This window comes from Taudactylus pleione, unplaced genomic scaffold, assembly GCF_031769625.1.
Source record: "Taudactylus pleione unplaced genomic scaffold, aTauple2 ptg000079l, whole genome shotgun sequence".
Lineage (NCBI taxonomy): Eukaryota > Metazoa > Chordata > Amphibia > Anura > Myobatrachidae > Taudactylus > Taudactylus pleione.
In genome coordinates, this window is record NW_028284481.1 from 2,252,157 (window position 1) to 2,271,771 (window position 19,615).

Genomic DNA, 19,615 nt, shown 5'->3' on the forward strand with positions numbered 1-19,615 from the left:
TGGATCTGGATTGGTTTTGCCAAAACCACCCTTGCGTGTTTTGGGTTCTGGGTTTTGTGTTTTGGATCTGTATTTTTTTGAAAAAAAGCATAAAAACAGCTAAAATCACAGAATTTGTAGGTTTTTCTGCTCCTATGCTATTATTAACCTCAATAACCTTAATTTCCACTCATTTCCAGTCTATTCTGAATACCTCACACCTCACAATAGTGTTTTTATGTCCAAAAGGTTGCACCGAGGTAGCTGGATGACTATGCTAAGCGACACAAGTGGGCGGCACAAACACGTGACCCATCTAGGCGTGAAACTGCAGTGGCAGACAGGATGGCATTGAAAAACTAGGCCCCAAACTGTACATAATGCAAAGAAAAAAAAGAGGTGCAAGATGGAATTGTCCTTGGGCCCTCCCACCCACCCTTATGTTGTATAAACAGGACATGCACACTTTAACAAACCAATCATTTCAGCGCCAGGGTCTGCCACACAACTGTGGCTGAAATGATTGGTTCGTTTGGGCCCCCACAAAACAAGCTGGCAATTTATCTGTCCCTGCACAAACTGGCTCTACGGAGGCAAGATGTCATCCTCATCCTCCTCATCCACCGATTCCTCACCCTCTTCAGTGTGTACATCCTCATCCTCACAGAGTATTAATTCGTCCCTGCTGGAACCACAGGTCCCTCTGTACGTTCTGGAGGCTGGTCTCCCTGGAAGAGTTGATAATTCATTTTATGAACATCATCTTCTCCACATTTTGTGGAAGCAACCTCCTACGCCTTTCGGTGACAAGGTTCCCGGCTGCACTAAACACTCTTTCGGAGTACACACTGGAGGGGGGGCAACTCAGGTAAATTAGAGCCAGTTTGTACAGGGACCTCCAAATTGCTTCTTTTTCCTGCCAGTACAGGTACGGACTGTCTGACATGCCTACTTGGATGCTGTCACCGATGTAATCCTTTAACAGACAGACGCACGCTTGTCGCTGCTGCTTTGAGGATTCAAGTGCGGCTACAGCCCACACAATTCACAAAGACAGAAAAAAAAATGAATATTTTTATTGTTTGTGGAGCACACTTTGAGGGTTACACCACCCTTTAACAGACAGACGCACGCTTGTCGCTGCTGCTTTGAGGATGCAAGTGCGGCTACAGCCCACACAATTCACAAAGACAGAAAAAAGAAGAAGAATATTTTAATTGTTTGTGTAGAACACTTTGAGGTGTCACCACCCTTTAACAGACAGACGCACGCTTGTCGCTGCTGCTTTAAGGATGCAGGTGCGGCTACAGCCCACATATTTCACAAAGACCAAAAAAAAAAGAACAATATTTTAATTGTTTGTGTAGAACACTTTGAGGGGTCACCACCCTTTAACAGACAGACGCACGCTTGTCGCTGCTGCTTTAAGGATGCAGGTGCGGCTACAGCCCACACAATTCACATAGACAGAAAAAAAAAGAACAATATTTTAATTGTTTGTGTAGCACACTTTGAGGGTGTCACCACCCTTTAACAGACAGACGCACGCTTGTCGCTGCTGCTTTGAGGATGCAGGTGGAATCTAGACGGGATTTGGAACCGAGGACACACTACCTCCATCAATTGTCTAAATCCCACTGCACTAATGTCGGATACCGGACGCACGTCTAACACCAACATAGCAGTCAAGGCCTCAGTTATACGTTTTGCTTCAGGATGACTGCTGTCGTACTTCATCCTCATCGCTAGGGACTGTTGGAGGGTCAATTGTTTAGTAAAAGTAGTGATGTTCCTACTTCCTCTCTGGGATGATGAACAACTCCCAGCAGCAGCAACAGCACTAGGAGGAAGTGGTTCTTGATCTTTCCCTATTTTATTTTTATCGGAGAAAGTTTGGTCCTCCATTTATGTTATATTGATATATATACGTGCGGCTAAAGCGCACACAAACACAGAAAATATTATTTTATTTTTGCTGGAGAGTAGTGCACTTTGTGGGTTACACCACCCTTTAAGAAATGAGCCAGCCGGCTCTTTACTTATGGGACACAGGCGCACGCTTGGCGCTGCTCCTTTGTTGATGCACGTGCAGCCACAGTGCACACAATTCACAAACACAGAAAATAATTTTTTTTTTGGTTTGGACTGGAGTGTACTTTCGGGGGTTACAGCACCCTTAACGGTCAAGCCAGCCGGCCCTTTACTTATGACACAGGCGCACGCTTGGCACTACTTTGTTGATGCACGTGCGGCTACTGCGCACACAATTCACAAACACAGAAAATAATTTTTTTTTTGGTTTGGACTGGAGTGTACTTTCGGGGGTTACAGCACCCTTAACGGTCAAGCCAGCCGGCCCTTTACTTATGACACAGGCGCACGCTTGGCACTACTTTGTTGATGCACGTGCGGCTACTGCGCACACAATTCACAAACACAGAAAATAATTTTTTTTTTGGTTTGGACTGGAGTGTACTTTCGGGGGTTACAGCACCCTTAACGGTCAAGCCAGCCGGCCCTTTACTTATGACACAGGCGCACGCTTGGCACTACTTTGTTGATGCACGTGCGGCTACTGCGCACACAATTCACAAACACAGAAAATAATTTTTTTTTTGGTTTGGACTGGAGTGTACTTTCGGGGGTTACAGCACCCTTAACGGTCAAGCCAGCCGGCCCTTTACTTATGACACAGGCGCACGCTTGGCACTACTTTGTTGATGCACGTGCGGCTACTGCGCACACAATTCACAAACACAGAAAATAATTTTTTTTTTGGTTTGGACTGGAGTGTACTTTCGGGGGTTACAGCACCCTTAACGGTCAAGCCAGCCGGCCCTTTACTTATGACACAGGCGCACGCTTGGCACTACTTTGTTGATGCACGTGCGGCTACTGCGCACACAATTCACAAACACAGAAAATAATTTTTTTTTTGGTTTGGACTGGAGTGTACTTTCGGGGGTTACAGCACCCTTAACGGTCAAGCCAGCCGGCCCTTTACTTATGACACAGGCGCACGCTTGGCACTACTTTGTTGATGCACGTGCGGCTACTGCGCACACAATTCACAAACACAGAAAATAATTTTTTTTTTGGTTTGGACTGGAGTGTACTTTCGGGGGTTACAGCACCCTTAACGGTCAAGCCAGCCGGCCCTTTACTTATGACACAGGCGCACGCTTGGCACTACTTTGTTGATGCACGTGCGGCTACTGCGCACACAATTCACAAACACAGAAAATAATTTTTTTTTTGGTTTGGACTGGAGTGTACTTTCGGGGGTTACAGCACCCTTAACGGTCAAGCCAGCCGGCCCTTTACTTATGACACAGGCGCACGCTTGGCACTACTTTGTTGATGCACGTGCGGCTACTGCGCACACAATTCACAAACACAGAAAATAATTTTTTTTTTGGTTTGGACTGGAGTGTACTTTCGGGGGTTACAGCACCCTTAACGGTCAAGCCAGCCGGCCCTTTACTTATGACACAGGCGCACGCTTGGCACTACTTTGTTGATGCACGTGCGGCTACTGCGCACACAATTCACAAACACAGAAAATAATTTTTTTTTTGGTTTGGACTGGAGTGTACTTTCGGGGGTTACAGCACCCTTAACGGTCAAGCCAGCCGGCCCTTTACTTATGACACAGGCGCACGCTTGGCACTACTTTGTTGATGCACGTGCGGCTACTGCGCACACAATTCACAAACACAGAAAATAATTTTTTTTTGGGTTTGGACTGGAGTGTACTTTCGGGGGTTACAGCACCCTTAACGGTCAAGCCAGCCGGCCCTTTACTTATGACACAGGCGCACGCTTGGCACTACTTTGTTGATGCACGTGCGGCTACTGCGCACACAATTCACAAACACAGAAAATAATTTTTTTTTTGGTTTGGACTGGAGTGTACTTTCGGGGGTTACAGCACCCTTAACGGTCAAGCCAGCCGGCCCTTTACTTATGACACAGGCGCACGCTTGGCACTACTTTGTTGATGCACGTGCGGCTACTGCGCACACAATTCACAAACACAGAAAATAATTTTTTTTTTGGTTTGGACTGGAGTGTACTTTCGGGGGTTACAGCACCCTTAACGGTCAAGCCAGCCGGCCCTTTACTTATGACACAGGCGCACGCTTGGCACTACTTTGTTGATGCACGTGCGGCTACTGCGCACACAATTCACAAACACAGAAAATGTATTATTTTTTTAGCACTTGGGGGGAGCACCCCTGATGGACAGAGCACCCCCTGGACAACACTGCAGCACTCCTTTAGGACTGGGACACTGCACAGGACTTTGGAGTGGACACAGCCCCTATGGAGAACTGACTGCACAACACAGTCCAGCCAGCCCCTATGGACTTTGAAGTAGTGGACACAGCCCCTATTAACAACAGCAGCACAGCACAACACAGCCAGCCCCTATGGACTTTGAAGTAGTGGACAACAGCAGCACTACACTACACTACACTACACAGCCCTAACTCCCACCCTCCCTCTTCACTGTCCACAGCCGAGTGAGAAAATGGCGCCGACGTGGGTAGCTTATATAGGATCCAAAACCCGCGAGACTCGGAAGGCGGGATGATGACGTTTTGCCTCGATTTCAGATCCGAGTCAGGCGGGAAAAGTCGAGCCTGATTCGGATCGGACTCGGATCGGGGGGGCTCGGGGGGGTTCGGATTTCAGAAATCCGAACCCGCTCACCCCTAGTTTATAGACGCCCACCAGCCTGTCTTTAGCTGCCCACTAGGTAAGTCATCTCCAGGAAGTATATACAACCATTGATACATTGGGTTCCATCGGATCTGACCGCAGTGCTTGCCGTTGACTGTACCCTACCGCAAGCATTGTGAGCACTTCAGTGTATAATTCCATCAGGCGACGTGTACTATGACGCTGCCTGTTAATTATGCACGCCTCTGAAACGGCGTTGAAACACTCAGGCACACCTGTGTTCGCACCTCCACTCCCCTGTTACTACTGCCCTGTCCCTGTTACAACCCACAAACGGCCTCTCCTATCACTCATTCCACTGGGCTGTCTTTGCTGGGCGAGCGAGAGCTTCCCGATCGGTCGGACTAGTGCGCACGCGCATTGAGATGCATACGCATGCGCAATTGCATAACATTGGCCACGTACGAGCGAGCGGCCGCTTGCGAGAGGGTCTGAATCAGGCCCAGAGTCCTAACAGCGCCAAACATAATGCAGACCTCCTGTGATTATCTTCTAATTGCATTTACCAACATGTTCAGCAATTACTATAGGGAGCTGCCTTGGGACCACAATGCTGTGATTTTTAGACCAATTGCCCCATATTGTTGTTGTAGATATCGCAGTGTGTTTGGCCAGCATGAGATCTAAAACTATCACTTCACAAGCACAGACACACAGGATGGAACACTCTATGTATTATGTCTATTTCTAAGGCCTTGTTCACATTGCATCTTCTCCTCTAATGATCTGCTTGTAATGATTGTGTGATCCACAAGGGAACAGAAGGAGAAGGGTCTGCTCAGCGTGAGGTGCCTGGCTTCCTGGCACCCTGAGGTGCTCTTCTCCAGGCTCCATGATGTCTGTATAGCCGTTACCAGAGAGGTAAGTTGTTTAGAGCAAGCCATACTATATGGGAAAGTTGTACCTTGTACCTTACTGAGCTTCATTTCCATAGAATAACTTTTGATTAATCAGTAATGATAAAAAAAAATTACTTGGGTCCAACAAGACTGCATTACAAGTGGGAGGGTTCTACATATCCTAAAAGGGCTTTGTCACAGAATTGCCTTCTCTTATGACAGTGGCCCAATAAGTACGGTATGGTATATGGTTCGCCAAATGGAAGTAAACAAGAACAAAACTCCATATTAGCAGAGTCAAATCAGCCTTTGGCAGAACAATGAATTAGCTAACACTTCTTGTACTGAACATGTTTAATAATGGGATTTCTACCTTTTAGACAATTTTTTTTATTTACTGTCTTGTACATAGCTTCTGCAACAGTGTTATGCTGCTTCTGGAGGCAACTTTCTGTTCCTCTGTCCACACCATTACCAGATTTTACCATTATCATGTGTTATGGAGCGTACACACGGTCAGATTTGTCAGACTTGTCAGATTTGTCAGATGAACGACAGAACGACTAAACGATTTGGACGATTTGACCAAAGTTTTGAACGATTTGAACGATTTGAACGATTGAACGATTTTTGACTGCATTAAAATGAATGGAATCGTCCAAGTCTGACTGCAAACCCATCAGATGTCAGATATCGTTATCTGACAAACGGGAACGCGCATCGTTTATCGTCCATCGTTCAGGCATGTCAGATATGAACGATTTTCCATCAGATATGAACGACTGAACGATTTTTAAATCGTTATCGTCCATATCTGAAGAAAAAATCTGATCGTGTGGTTGCTAGCTTTGGGTGCGAAGTCTTGCGATTGGCCCGGACTGACCTTTGCTTCCCCTAGGGGAAGCTTTCGAGGTCCCCTGAGGAAAATCAATTTCTCTGAATCATCTGTGGTTCATTGATTCCCAAACCTTCTGGGCTGTTTTTATATTGCTGCGTGTTCTTTGTTCACCCTGGTCTTTTTGTGCTTTGTAACTTGGAAACTGGTGAGGAGCTTTAGTCCTCCAACAATTCTGAACCTTTTAAGTGCTCAGCTCCTGTGCCCTCAACACAACCCCAAGGTACAGTACCAGGATCCCCCAAATGGATTCAAAGAAATTGATTAAATGGTAAGCACCCACATTTTTCCATTGCCTGTGGATAGCACACAAAGCTGCTCTCAGGACACATTTGTGTGGAGTGCATAGAGCTAGACTCTGCCCTGTTGGAAAACACAGAAAGAAGCTAAAATTGGGAAAATTGTATAATATAAATAAAAGTTATACAAGGGCAAAAAGTTCCTCTAAGTGACATAATACTATAAAATCACATTTGAATATATTGCTTTGCCCACTGCCAGGTCAGCAATCTGCGGTCCAAGGTCTCTCGCCATGCCATCAAAACGCTTGGCGACTTGTTCAAGGCCCTGAGGAGAAACATGGACCAAGAGGTAGAGGAGATCACCCGGGTTCTGCTCCATAAGATCGGTGACTCCAATGATTTCATACGGGAGGAATCGGATAAATGTCTTGGAATCATGGTAGAATATGTCAGCCCTTCCAAGGCCATGTCTGCATTACTGGCTGGAGGTAGTAGGTGAGTATTAGTTTATCAAGACCTTTATGTTCATTAGTTTAGCTTGTAATGGGACAGAGGCTATCGCTCACTTATGCAGTCTTTGCAACTGATACAGAGTTGGACGGAAATCGGACGCATGTGCTCCCACAGTGCATGCACAGTAACGAATGAGTATATTTGCTAGCATGCAGTGTTGTACACATCTTGTCCGCACGCTTGGTTTTCTACCACTTGTCGTAAGCACACCAGGGCCGTAACTAGGGTGGTGTGACCAGTGTTATGGCACAGGACACCGCAGGACAGGGGGCGCTGTTTGGGCCTGTCTATTTTCCTGTATATTATCATTCTCACTTGTAGCGTCCTCTTCTTCTTTTATCTCCAGCTTAGTGAACGGCCAGGAGGCTGGTTCCAAAAAAAAATGCCGCCCTGGTTCAGAGCGAGCGCTCTGAAAGAGTGTCCGGCTCTGAATCAGGCCCAGAGAGAGATATCTCTCTCAACTGATCATCTTGGTGAAACCATGCTGCACTGCAGGGGGGGGCAGATTTAAAATGTGCAGAGAGATTTAGGTTTGGAGGGACATGTCCAAACTGACATCTAAATTGTAGAGTAATAATAAAGCTGTGCAGTATTTGTGGGCTACATGCAAAAGCAGCCAGTATTTACCCTACATGCAAAAAAAAAATTATGTATTTACACCCCTTGCATTGCAACATGGTTTGTCCAGGTTCACAGTGAAGTGCTATCTCTCTCTCTGGCCCTGATTCAGAGCCGGACGCTCTGACAGACCGTCCCTCTGAATTTAAGAGCGGCCTCCTGGCTGCTCGCATAGCTGTGGGTGACCACCCACAGTTATAGCGAGCGGCCAAAATGAGGTCGCGATGGTCTTGACCATTGCGACCATCGGGCTTGCGACGAGACCCTTGTGGTAGGGTCTCGTTGCCGCAAGCCCTGGAGTGCTTTTGGCTCTATCAGAGCCAAAAGCACTCCCACTGACATCACTGGGAACGCCTCCGTCTGGGCAGCCACGCCCCCGGCACGCCCGCCAAAGGGGGCGTGCTGTCACTCACCATTGACAGCACGCCCCCTTTGGTGCGAGACCCATAATGACGGCTTGGCCGTCGTTATTTGGGTCTCGCGCATGCGCACCACAGAGCCGCCTCTGTCGTGCGCATGCGCACTTGGCCAACATTGATCCGCTTGCGAGCGCTCAGCGTTCGCGAGCGGGTCTGAATTAGGCCCTCTATTCCCAACTCTGAATCAGGCCCAGAATGCATATGCATATACTGTATGTTTCATATACACCTTCTACACATAGTCTGCAGGTAATTTTATATATAATTTTGTGCATCTAACAAAGTTTGTCTACATACACAAAATTCATTTATTGTTTATATACACGCACCTTATACACACAACCTGAATTTTATTTTATAATTTGAATTTGATACAACCTTTTTAATAATTTTGTGCATTAAACAAAGTTTGTGTACATTGACGCATCAGAAAACAAAGGTGTCACTATCTCAGAATATTTGGATGTGGGAGACTCAACCTGTAGTATGTTTTCCTGGTCTGACTGGTTATCGGTGTGATTGCAATGAATGATGGGTCTGAGATTTAAGAATAGACACGATAGATAATTGCTCTTAAAGAAAGTGAAGAAATGCAACATCGGACGCATCACTGTAAGTTACAGTCGTTTAGAGCTTGCATGTAGCCCAGGGAACACACAGTAAGAAATGTGGCTGGCTCAGGTTCCATTGTGCTTATTTGTCCCATTCTCCCTGCAGTCATCGTAACAGCTCCGTCAGAAAGTGCATGGGGAAACATCTGCTGTTGGTGGTGGAACAGCTGGGGGTAGACAAAGTTCTGTCCGGACCCAGGGAAAGCACGGACACATTCCTCAGGACCCTAGTAAAGCTGGTGCAGGACGGACAACAAGACACCAGGTGACTTCAGTTTGTTTAGTGACTGGGCTGCATTATATCTATTGTTATCCCCTGTGCCCAGTGTGGACTCGGGGCCTGATTCAGTATCGATCACATATGAGAAAGTTTAAGTGAAGAACAGAAAAAAAGACAAATATGTCTGTGTGGGCGCACTCTTATGACAGATTATGAAAGTAATAAATAAAGAATATTAAAACTTAACTTTTATTATTTAATTTTGCTAAACAGAATTCTCTTCAATATGACATATCACATTTAATAATGAATCAGTATATTGATCCAATGATCAAAAAACATTCAAAGAAAAGAATAACACTTCAAGGTGATACAAAGGTATGCAAAACAAGCAATGGTATATAATGTTAGTAATTAGCCAATGCCTGTATATAGAATGCAAGAAAATAGGCGAACATTAATACTGAATTAAAAGGATCGGTATCGATCACAACTGCGATTGCAATAGCTATTATGCATGCAGTCTCACTGCGATAGTACGCTAATCCTCTGCGATCGCTATTAGGGATGTGCGCCGGAACATTTTTGCCGGATTTGGATTTGGTTCTAATTCGTCGTCCGGCTTTGGATTTGGATTTGCCAAGCTGCGGTGACTGGCTTTGGATTTGGATTTGGATTTTTTTTACAAAAATTGACAAAAAAAGCTAAAATCACATAAATTGGTCTTTTTTTTCTTCCTAGAGTATTATTAACCTCAATAACATTACTTTCCAGTCAATTTAGATCATATCACAGCTTATAATATTGTTTTCAACATTATTTGCCAAAGGCTGCAGTGAGCTGACTGGTTACTAAGCGACAGAGCAGCGGCACAACGACACAGCCACCACAGTATAAAGCACATCTATGACACATTGCCACACAGCAGTGGCAGAAATGAAAAGTTGTGCACCCACCCAGTGGGGTACGGCCAGCAGAGTCACAGTATTTGTTTACAAAGTGGGCTACGGCCCAAGGAGTCACAGTGCACAATCTTATTCACATTACACCGCACATAGGGCCTGATTCACATTTCACCATAAAGTAGTGTCTCTTATTTATGTTACGACACACAGTAGTGCCCCTTTTACACAATGCCCACAGTAGTGACCCTTTTACACAATGCCCACAGTAGTGACCCTTTTACAGAATGCCCACAGTAGAGACCCTTATACACAAAGCCCACAGTAGTAATGCCCCTTATACAATGCCCAAGGTAGTAGTGCCACTTATACAATGCCAACAGCAATAGTGTCCCTTACACAATGCCCCCAGCAGTGGTGTCCCTTACACAATGCCCCCAGTAGTGGTGCCCCCTATGCAGTCCCCTTAGTAGTAGGGCCCCCTATGCAGTGCCCCCAGTAGTAGTATGCCCCCCAGTAGTATGCCCCCCATTAGCTGGTCCCCAGTAGTATGCCCTCCCCAGTAGTATGCCCCCCCAGTAGTATGCCCCCCATTAGCAGCCCCCCCCAGTAGTATGCCCCCCCAGTAGTATGCCCCCTATTAGCTGGCCCCCAGTAGTATGATCCCCCAGTAGTATGCCCCCCCAGTAGTATGCCCCCATAAGCAGGCCCCCAGTAGTGTGCCCCCCCAGTAGTGTGCCCCCCCAGTAGTATGCCCCCCCAGTAGTATGCCCCCCAGTAGCAAGCCCCCTGTAATATGCCCCCCCAGTAGCAGGCCCCCCCCCAGTAGCAGGCCCCCTGTAGTATACCCCCCAGTAGTAGGCTCCCCAGTAGCAGGCCCCCTGTAGTATGCCCCCCCAGTAGTAGGCCCCCCAGTAGCAGGCCCCCTGTAGTATGCCCCCCAGTAGCAGGCCCCCTGTAGTATGCCCCCCCAGTAGTAGGCCCCCTGTAGTATGCCCCCCCAGTAGCAGGCCCCCTGTAGTATGCCCCCCCAGTAGCAGGCCCCCTGTAGTATGCCCCCCAGTAGCAGGCCCCCTGTAGTATGCCCCCCCAGTAGCACGCCCCCTGTAGTATGCCCCCCCAGTAGTAGGCCCCCCAGTAGCAGGCCCCCTGTAGTATGCCCCCCCAGTAGTAAGCCCCCCAGTAGCAGGCCCCCTGTAGTATGCCCCCCCGTAGTAGGCCCCTCCATTAGTCGACCTGTATCCCCGCTCCAGCCGCCGTCCACTCTGCTGTCACGCGCTGAGGAGGGAGCCGGAAGACGGAGCTCATGAGTGAGCTCCAGCCGGCTCCCTCCGTGCAGCAGCCAATGAGAGTCTGTGTGACTCTCATTGGCTGCTGTAACAAACACACAACTGCCGCTGGCGGCTGTGTGTTTGTTCTGTGTTTGTTCTGTGCGAGGAGCCCTGATGTCGGATTTTCTAGTGAGAATCCGACATCAGGTGGCCGCCGTTCGGCCCCGAACGGGGATCCGAGTCAGGCGGGGAACACCCGTACAGGGTTCGGGTGGACTCGGATCCCCTATGTTCGGAGCGGTTCGGATTCCACAGAATCCGAACCGCTCATCTCTAATCGCTATGCCACTGCAGCACAACATAAGGACGCCTACGTTACACACATCCGTAATATTTAGCAATACTGTGAAACCATCGGTAACATTGAGTACCATCGCAGCCTCACGCACACTTGCACAAGCTCTGACCTTACTCAGAAATTTCTAACCTCTTCGCACGCTGTGAGTACACGAGCTGCATATGGCATCACAATGAATAATTTATGCACGCCCCTGAAATGGGTTCACTTCAAACGCTCTGGCATGCCTGCGTTTCGCCAACCACCCCCCAATTACCACCCCCAAATGGTACATCCTGTCAATCACGCTGCGATGGGTCTGCGTAGTCACTGCGATCACAGTGGAGTCTTTGCACACTGCGATGCAATGCAAAATCGGTCTATTGCGTGCATTTTCGCAATAGCAATCCTTGCTGAATCAGGCCCTCAGACTCCTAATCGCGTACATTGGATGCCATACTGATGGTGCATTGGAGGCCATACTGATGGTGCATTGGAGGCCATACTGATGCAAGTTTGGATGGTGCATATGATAGTTGCGTTTCAAGAAGCCCAAAGTGGGCGTCTCAGTCCTTGCGCAATCAGGCGTACGGATTTACACCAGGGGAAAAGCTGATACTAACATTAGCATAAATTTGCATAAATTTGCAGATGTGACTGCGCTAAAACATGCAAACGTCATTGAGATTTTTTTTTTTTATAAGGTACCCACACTTCTACTGGCACCTCTATACTGTCACCTCTGGCACCTTTATACTGTGGCACTTCTATACTGGCACCTCTATACTGGCACCTCTATACTGGCACCTTTATACTGCCACCTCTATACTGGCACCTTTATACTGTGGCACTTCTATACTGTGGCAAATCTATACTGACACCTCTATACTGTGACACCTCTATACTGTGGCACTTCTATACTGGCACCTCTATACCGGCACATCTATACTGACACCTCTATACTGGCACATCTATACTGTGGCACTTCTATACTGGCACCTCTATACTGGCACATCTATACTGACACCTCTATACTGACACCTCTATACTGACACCTCTATACTGTGGCACTTCTATACTGTGGCAAATCTATACTGTGACACCTCTATACTGTGACACCTCTATACTGGCACCTCTATACTGGCACATCTATACTGACACCTCTATACTGGCACATCTATACTGTGGCACTTCTATGCTGGCACCTCTATACTGCCACCTTTATACTGACACCTCTATACTGACATCTCTATACTGACACCTCTATACTGTGGCACTTCTATACTGTGGCAAATCTATACTGACACCTCTATAATGTGACACCTCTATACTGGCACATCTATACTGACACCTCTATACTGGCACATCTATACTGTGGCACTTCTATGCTGGCACCTCTATACTGGCACATCTATACTGACACCTCTATACTGACATCTCTATACTGTGGCACTTCTATACTGTGGCAAATCTATACTGTGACACCTCTATACTGTGACACCTCTATACTGGCACCTCTATACTGGCACATCTATACTGACACCTCTATACTGGCACATCTATACTGTGGCACTTCTATGCTGGCACCTCTATACTGCCACCTTTATACTGACACCTCTATACTGACATCTCTATACAGACACCTCTATACTGTGGCACTTCTATACTGTGGCAAATCTATACTGACACCTCTATACTGGCACCTCTACACTGGCACCTCTATACTGGCACATCTATACTGTGGCACTTCTATGCTGGCACCTCTATACTGCCACCTTTATACTGTGGCACATCTATACTGACACCTCTATACCGTGGCACTTCTATACTGGGCACCTGTATACTGTGGCACTTCTATACTGGCACCTCTATACTGTGGCACATCTATACTGACACCTCTATACTGTGACACCTCTATACTGTGACACCTCTATACTGTGGCACTTCTATACTGGCACCTCTATACTGGCACATCTATACTGTGGCACTTCTATACTGGCACCTCTATACTGGCACATCTATACTGTGACACCTCTATACTGGCACATCTATACTGTGGCACCTCTATACTGGCACATCTATACTGACACCTCGATACTGACACCTTTATACTGTGGCACTTCTATACTGTGGCACATCTATACTGACACCTCTATACTGTGGCACTTCTATACTGGCACCTCTATACTGTGGCACTTCTATACTGGCACCTCTATACTGTAACACTTCTATACTGGCACCTCTATACTGTGGCATTTCTATACTGGCACCTCTATACTGTGGCACTTCTATACTGGCACTTCTATACTGGCACCTCTATACTGTAACACTTCTATACTGGCACCTCTATACTGTGGCATTTCTATACTGGCACCTCTATACTGTGGCACTTCTATACTGGCACCTCTATACTGGCACCTCTATACTGTGTCACTTCTATACTGGCACCTCTATACTGTGGCACGTCTATACTGGCACTTCTATACTGGCACCTCTATACTGTGACACTTCTATACTGGCATCTCTATACCGACTTCTCTATACTGGCACATGTATACTGTGGCACTTCTATACTGGCACCTCTATACTGACACATGTATACTGTGGCACTTTATACTGGCACTTCTATACTGTGGTACTTCTATACTGGCACCTCTATACTGTGGCACTTCTATACTGGCACCTCTATACTGACACCTCTATACTGTGGCACTTCTATACTGGCACCTCTATACTGTGGCACTTCTATACTGGCATCTCTATACCGACATCTCTATACTGGCACATGTATACTGTGGCACTTCTATACTGGCACCTCTATACTGGCACATGTATTCTGTGGCACTTTATACTGGCACTTCTATACTGTGGCACTTCTATACTGGCACCTGTATACTGTGGCACATGTATACTGGCACCTCTATACTGTGACACTTTTATACTGGCACCTCTATACTGTGGCACCTCTATACTGTGGCACTTCTATATTGGCACCTCTATACTGTGGCACTTCTTGACTGGCACCTCTATACTGGCACATGTATACTGTGGCACTTCTATACTGGCACATGTATACTGTGGCACCTCTATACTGGCACATGTATACTGTGGCACCTCTATACTGGCACCTCTATACTGTGACACTTCTATACTGGCATCTCTATACTGGCATCTCTATACTGGCACATGTATACTGTGGCACTTCTATACTGGCACCTCTATACTGACACATGTATACTGTGGCACTGTGGCACTTTATACTGGCACTTCTATACTGTGGCACTTCTATACTGGCACCTCTATACTGTGGCACTTCTATACTGGCACCTCTATACTGGCACCTCTATACTGTGGCACTTCTATACTGTGGCACTTCTATACTGGCACCTCTATACTGTGACACTTCTATACTGGCATCTCTATACCGACATCTCTATACTGGCACATGTATACTGTGGCACTTCTATACTGGCACCTCTATACTGGCACCTGTATACTGTGGCACATGTATACTGGCACCTCTATACTGGGACACTTCTATACTGGCACCTCTATACTGTGACACTTCTATACTGGCACCTCTATACTGTGGCACCTCTATACTGTGGCACTTCTATACTGGCACCTCTATACTGTGGCACTTCTTGACTGGCACCTCTATACTGGCACCTGTATACTGTGGCACTTCTATACTGGCACCTCTATACTGTGACACTTCTATACTGGCACCTCTATACTGTGACACTTCTATACTGGCACCTCTATACTGTGGCACCTCTATACTGTGGCACTTCTATACTGGCACCTCTATACTGTGGCACTTCTTGACTGGCACCTCTATACTGGCACATGTATACTGTGGCACTTCTATACTGGCACATGTATACTGTGGCACCTCTATACTGGCACCTCTATACTGTGGCACTTCTATACTGGCACCTCTATACTGTAGCACTTTTATTCTGGCACCTCTATACTGTAGCACTTCTATACTGTAGCACTTCTATACTGGCACCTCTATACTGTAGCACTTCTATACTGGCACCTCTATACTGTAGCACTTTTATTCTGGCACCTCTATACTGTAGCACTTCTATACTGTAGCACTTCTATACTGGCACCTCTATACTGTAGCACTTCTATACTGTAGCACTTCTATACTGGCACCTCTATACTGGCACTTCTATACTGGCACCTCTGTAATCATTGTTTCAGTGTCCCCTCTGTCCTGATTGCTGTAGGTTCTATGGGCGCAGGATATTCAGCTTGATAATGACTCATCCCAAGTTTGAAGGACTGATGGAACGTTTGATCCCACCACATGACCTCCGTGACCTGATCGCCGCTGTTAAGCAGAAAGTACGTGACCCTGTGCAATGTGTAACACGCACTCATAATTTGTGTCTGATTATTTACATAGATGTAGTCTGTTTTATGGCTAGTATATCTGCATTAATACTAGTCCTACTAATCCTAGGAAATGAGTGATAGCATTTCAGACATCCCGTCTGCCAGGAGACAGCGACCTCTCCAGAAGAGCAGTGTGGTTCCGATGGCCCAGGATGCCCAGAAGCTAGACCAGAGGTATGCTAACATTATATAGGACCTACTGACCAATGGGCCTGATTCAGAGCTGAACGCTCTGACCAGAGCGCTCGCTCTGAATCAGGGCCCTCCTCCATGAAAATGGAGCGGCCTCCTCGCCGCTCGCATAGCTGTGGGTGACCACCCACAGCATATGTGAGCGGCCAAAAAGATGGTCGCGATGGTCTTGACCATCGTGACCATCGGACTTGCGACGGAGACCCTGCGGTAGGGTCTCCCTGCCACAAGCCCTGGAGTGATTTTGGCTCTATCAGAGCCAAAATCACTCCCACTGACATCACTAGTGATGTCAGTGGGGCCGGCTTCAGATGGTAGGCGTTCCCATGGGAACGCCTCCGTCTGGCAGGCACGCCCCCGGCACGCCCACCAAAGGGGGCGTGCTGTCAATCAACATCAACAGCACGCCCCCTTTGGTGCGAGACCCGGAGCGATGGAAAGCCCGTCGCTCGCCGGGTCTCGCGCATGCGCACGACGGAGCTCCCTCCGTTGTGCGCATGCGCAGTGGGGAACATGGACCCGCTTGCGAGTGTACTGCTGCTCGCGAGCGTGTCTGAATGACCCCCAATGACCATGTCATAATGGCCGACATGATCCACAAGTACCTCCTACTACATTTACTGACAGGAGCACTGCTACTCAAGGCAATGAGGAGGGGGATGTCATAAGCATGAACATGATCACCAAACATCTCCTAATATGGTCACAGTGAGAAGCACTGCTACACATGGTAATAAGGAGGGGAATGTCACACACACAGGCATGATCACCTAGTATCTCCTGCTACAATCACAGTGCTGAGAACTGCTACACGTGTTAATAAGGAGGGGAATGTCACACACACACAGGCATGATCACCTAGTATTTCCTGCTACAATCACAGTGCGGAGCACTGCTACATATGGTAATAAGGAGGGGAATGTCACACACATAGGCATGATCACCTAGTATCTCCTGCTACAATCACAGTGAGCAGCACTGCTACACATGGTAATAAGGAGGGGAATGTCACACACAGGCATGATCACCTAGTATCTCCTGCTACAATCACAGTGAGCAGCACTGCTACACATGGTAATAAGGAAGGGAATGTCACACACGCAGGCATGATCACCTAGTGTCTCCTGTTACAATCATAGTGAGGAGCACTGCTACACATGGTAATAAGGAGGGGAATGTCATACACAGGCATGGTCACCTAGTATCTTCTGCTACAATCACAGTGAGCAGCACTGCTACATATGGTAATAAGGAGGGGAATGTCACACACATAGGCATGATCACCTAGTATCTCCTCCTACAATCACAGTGAGCAGCACTGCTACACATGGTAATAAGGAGGGGAATGTCACACACACAGGCATGATCACCTAGTATCTCCTGCTACAATCACAGTGAGGAGAACTGCTACACATGGTAATAAGGAGGGGAATGTCACACACAGACATGATCACCTAGTATCTCCTGCTACAATCACAGTCAGCAGCACTGCTACACAAGGTAATAAGGAGGGGAATGTCATATAAACAGACATGATCACCTAGTATATCCTGTTACAATCACAGTGAAGAGCACTGCTACACATGGTAATAAGGAGATGAATGTCATACACACAGGCATGATCACCTAGTATCTCCTGCTACAATCACAGTGAGGAGCACTGCTACACATGGTAATAAGGGGGAGAATGTCACACCCACAGGCATGATCACCTAGTATCTATGCTATGTTATGAGCACTTTCACATGGCAATAAGGAGGTTTGATTGCATTCCCCATATGTATCATGCTCTGGAAGGCAAAACTTTCCGGAGCTTGTACCCAATAAGGAAGGAATAATTCCCATAATATTTCACATATCCTGTAAGTGCTCATATCACAATGGGCAGCTCCCTTAGGAAGAGCGTCCTTTGCATTTACATTCAGAAATCTAAAGGCGTACGCTGCTATGCATTTGGTAAGTGTCGAGATGCATGATATTCAAAATGCTATACTTGATACATCCCACCGTGGAACACAGATTATTCGCGGGATGTACTATGCATCGCATCTGCGATGTGGTACATCCTGCCTCTCTTTGGGTACATAACGCTGTTGATTACCGCAGTATATACTTAGAAATGCAGTGTACATCGCAAAGGACAGCTCTCCCAATAAACGCTGCCCTTTGCGATGCTCCCGGACAGAGGGACTTCCGGGTTTAACACACAGAAGTCCCTCTGGCGTCCTTCTGCGTATTTGCAGAAGGACGCAAGTCATGGTGGATGATGGGAGGGATCCGACTAGATCCCTCTCAGGGGGAGCGTCCTGAAAAGAAGGCTTCTTTTGGGTAACGCCACCTGAAGATGGCGTTACCCACCGGGGCGAAGAACCCGAATGAATAGCATTCTGGTGCTTAGTACATATGGGGTATGTGGTAAAAACCCCGAAAATTGCATTTTGGGGGGTTTTACTGTATTTTCCCTTATAGTACATCCTGCCCTGTATGTTTGTAGTTGGCTTTCTGTACAAACATAGGGCTGCACACAGGGGTGTCTGTGGATTTTTTTCCAGTGTAGGAAATCATTTACCTAAATTTTTAGTAGTACTAGTGCACACACCATATTATCAGAGGTCTGCTCCTGGTATCCACTTACAGCACAGAGGAGGGTTTCACAGGAGTGCAGTCACACAGGAGGGATGGAGGGCAGACACTCACAGGAGTGCAGTCACACAGGAGGGAGGGAAGGCAGACACTCACAGGAGTGCAGTCACACAGGAGGGATGGAGGGCAGACACTCACAGGAGTGCAGTCACACAGGAGGGAGGGAAGGCAGACACTCACAGGAGTGCAGTCACACAGGAGGGATGGAGGGCAGACACTCACAGGAGTGCAGTCACACAGGAGGGAGGGAAGGCAGACACTCACAGGAGTGCAGTCACACAGGAGGGATGGAGGGCAGACACTCACAGGAGTGCAGTCACACAGGAGGGAGGGAAGGCAGACACTCACAGGAGTGCAGTCACACAGGAGGGATGGAAGGCAGACACTCACAGGAGTGCAGTCACACAGGAGGGATGGAAGGCAGACACTCACAGGAGTGCAGTCACACAGGAGGAATGGAGGTCATATACTCACAGGAGTGCAGTCACATTGGAGATACAGAGGGCTGACTCTCACAGGAGTGCAGTCACACAGGAGGGATGGAGGGCAGACACTCACAGGAGTGCAGTCACACAGGAGGAATGGAGGGCAGGCACTCACAGGAGTGCAGTCACACAGGAGGGATGGAAGGCAGACACTCACAGGAGTGCAGTCACACAGGAGGAATGGAGGTCATATACTCACAGGAGTGCAGTCACATTGGAGATACAGAGGGCTGACTCTCACAGGAGTGCAGTCACACAGGAGGGATGGAGGGCAGACACTCACAGGAGTGCAG

The 19,615-nt window shown here is 47.5% G+C and overlaps 1 protein-coding gene across 6 annotated transcripts in view; it reads left to right on the forward strand.

Moving 5' to 3' along the window:
- TOGARAM2 (TOG array regulator of axonemal microtubules 2) overlaps nucleotides 1-19,615 on the forward strand; it is a 188,537-nt gene that overhangs the window by 153,378 nt on the left and 15,544 nt on the right. For all 6 annotated transcript variants that reach the window (XM_088467964.1, XM_088467963.1, XM_088467962.1 and 3 more), the window contains exons 12-16: nucleotides 5,481-5,586; nucleotides 6,961-7,196; nucleotides 8,969-9,127; nucleotides 15,834-15,951; nucleotides 16,070-16,176. In XM_088467964.1, the coding sequence (XP_088324090.1) occupies nucleotides 5,481-5,586; nucleotides 6,961-7,196; nucleotides 8,969-9,127; nucleotides 15,834-15,951; nucleotides 16,070-16,176 (726 nt within the window). The remainder of the gene's footprint in view (nucleotides 1-5,480; nucleotides 5,587-6,960; nucleotides 7,197-8,968; nucleotides 9,128-15,833; nucleotides 15,952-16,069; nucleotides 16,177-19,615) is intronic.